Genomic DNA, 2,656 nt, shown 5'->3' on the forward strand with positions numbered 1-2,656 from the left:
GCTTACCTCAATCATCAGGAAGAGGAGGAGGAAGAAGTAGTTGATGGTAAGTACCACGCCCACCAATTATTTACTGACCATGCCCATTGATTAATTAATGTAGACGAATACGAGATGACCGTGAGAATCCCTCGAAGCAGCGGAAGGAAGAAAGGCGTGTCACCAGGACAACCAACGAAACATGACTCAAAAATATGCGGACGAAAGAATGTGAGAAATATGGAGAAGGTATGGAAATTGCATTTAATAGTCGATTACTCTCATCATTATTATTACATTATTTGTAGTGTTTTGTGTTGTTATAATTGTTGTTGTTGTTGTTGTTTATAGTTTCCTCCTGATTTCCCAATGGGAGACGTTCAGCCGGGACTCTGTCTAGACAACAGTGTATTTAACGTGTTGAAGGAGCACTCGATGAGAGAAGAGAAACAGAGTCAACGTCACCATGAGAAGAAGGAGCACTCGACTCAAGAGCACGTACTGGATCCAAAGACAAGACTGATGCTTTTCAAAATGGTGGACAGCGGCAAACTGGGTGAAGTAAACGGGTGTCTCAGTACAGGGAAAGAGGCAGCTGTGTATCACGCTGAAGGAGGAGGAGAGTAAGTAGAGAGAGAGGGAGGGAGGGAGGCAAGGGAGCTGCTGCTGTATGAAATTATAGTTAATAATTATGACTATTTTTGATATTAAATTTTTATAATTGCGAAATTTTTTTGCATAATTTTAACTAGCAAGTGAGCTTATTTTTTTTTTTTTTTTTTTTTTAATTTTTAAACAGTCAATTTTTAAGTATTTAGTGCCTCAAAATATGTTTTATTATTCTACAGGTTGGAGGATGGTACACCAGTGCCTGATGAATGTGCTATCAAGATATTCAAGACGACACTCAATGAGTTCTTTAGACGTGACAAATACATCAAGGAAGACTATCGGTTCAAGAACAGGTTTGGGAAGCAGAACCCAAGGAAGATTGTGAGACTGTGGGCCGAGAAGGAAATGCATAATTTGAAAAGGTATGACATTAATTTATTTAAAATTGTATCAGAATCTGGTGTACAGGCTTTTTGGCCAAATTTCATGAAAAGGACTAGGAGAGAATTCTCCATTTTTATAATTTTTTCTGGTACATATACATGTTCTTATGTTGTATGTCAAGTTTGAACTGATTCCGATCAAGTTTAGATTTTTTTACGAATTTTTGCAAATTTTGTTCCTATAACTGATAATTATTTCCCTCTCTCTCTTTCCCTCAATAGATTACATTCCCATGGTATACATTGTCCTAAGGTCGTACTATTAAAGAAACACGTGCTAGTGATGAGTTTCATTGGGAAGGACCAGATACCTGCCCCTAAACTCAAGGACTCACAACTCACTCAAGATCAACTCAAAAGCGCCTACCATCAATGCGTACAGGTAACTAGTGGGTGTGGCCTGTTACCAGGGGCAACAATAAACTTAGATCTACCATGTGTACATACATGTATGTCTTTATTTCTCTCTCTTTTTTCTCTACAGACGATGGAGAAAATGTATAACGATTGTCATCTTGTCCACGCTGACCTCAATGAGTTCAACATGCTTTGGTTTGAAGGACGTATCTACATCATTGACGTGAGCCAATCCGTAGAACCCTCTCACCCTCACGGACTAGAGTTCTTACTCAGGGACTGTAAGAATGTCTCTACTTATTTCTCTAAGAAAGGGCTGGCCGAGACTCTCTCGCATCAAGACTTGTTTAATAAGATAACTGGGCTAGGGATTAGCGCTGTGGATGATCAGGAGTTTCTAACACAAGTAAGGGAGTGAGTACTGTAGTTACAGTGAAAGACTAAGAATATTGTTAATAAATAAAGTGTATAGTGTTCTTTTTATAGTCAAACAGAGAGAGAGAGAAGGGAAGAGAGAGCTAATTTGATATTTGGATGATTTTATACGAACACTTTCTCCCTATCTCCTTCTATATATTTAGATACGTGCTTACACACAAAGGCAACAGCTGCTTGATGTCATTTATGACAAGAAGGAGCCCTATCCTTTCGACTTCTTCTTTGAAGAGACGATGAGCAGCAGACAAGACGACAGCGGATCCATTGGAGTCGACGTGAAAAGAGGAAAGAAGGACTTGAACGAATCGAAGAGCTCAGAGTCAAACGAAGAGGAAGTGTTATCAGAAAAGGAAGAGGAGACTGATAGTGATAGTACTGATGAAGACTGAGTCTTTCAACATTACACACAACAAACATAAATCAAATAAAGCTACAGATATATATCTATATTATATTTTATCTTTTATTATTACATTACGCTATTGTATGCAAGTTTAGCAAGTCATTTGTACTTTTCATTTAATTTTATTGTAAAATTTCCTCCATTTTACTATTAGTATAATGTGAGTTTAAATGCATCATAACTTCAGAATTTGAGCTCGGAATCAGCTCAAACTTTCTACACAGCATAAGGACATCGATATGTATCAGAAAATGTAATAAAAAATTGGGGTGATTTTGGAGCCATTTTTTAGAAAAAACCATGGGCTATAGCCTTGGGTATTTTTCAAAAATTGGCCTATTTTTTTAAATGGCTATAATTCGAAAAATATTTGTCGGAATCATCTCAAACTTTCTACACAGCATAAGTACATCAATATGTATCA

At 37.3% G+C, this 2,656-nt stretch overlaps 1 protein-coding gene across 1 annotated transcript; it reads left to right on the forward strand.

Annotated features, from left to right (window-relative positions):
• The first annotated feature begins 12 nt into the window (after positions 1 to 12).
• LOC100639337 (serine/threonine-protein kinase RIO3-like) lies at positions 13 to 2,407 on the forward strand. The gene is made up of 7 exons (XM_003391522.2): positions 13 to 46; positions 104 to 228; positions 331 to 602; positions 828 to 1,013; positions 1,257 to 1,416; positions 1,519 to 1,797; positions 1,973 to 2,407. Exons 2-7 carry the CDS (start codon positions 115 to 117, stop codon positions 2,216 to 2,218), a joined length of 1,257 nt encoding a protein of 418 aa, XP_003391570.1. The 5' UTR covers positions 13 to 46; positions 104 to 114; the 3' UTR covers positions 2,219 to 2,407.
• The last annotated feature ends 249 nt before the right edge of the window (positions 2,408 to 2,656 follow it).

Source organism: Amphimedon queenslandica, unplaced genomic scaffold (assembly GCF_000090795.2).
Source record: "Amphimedon queenslandica unplaced genomic scaffold, v1.1 AMPQUscaffold_8604_Cont19453, whole genome shotgun sequence".
NCBI classification, from domain to species: Eukaryota; Metazoa; Porifera; class Demospongiae; order Haplosclerida; family Niphatidae; genus Amphimedon; species Amphimedon queenslandica.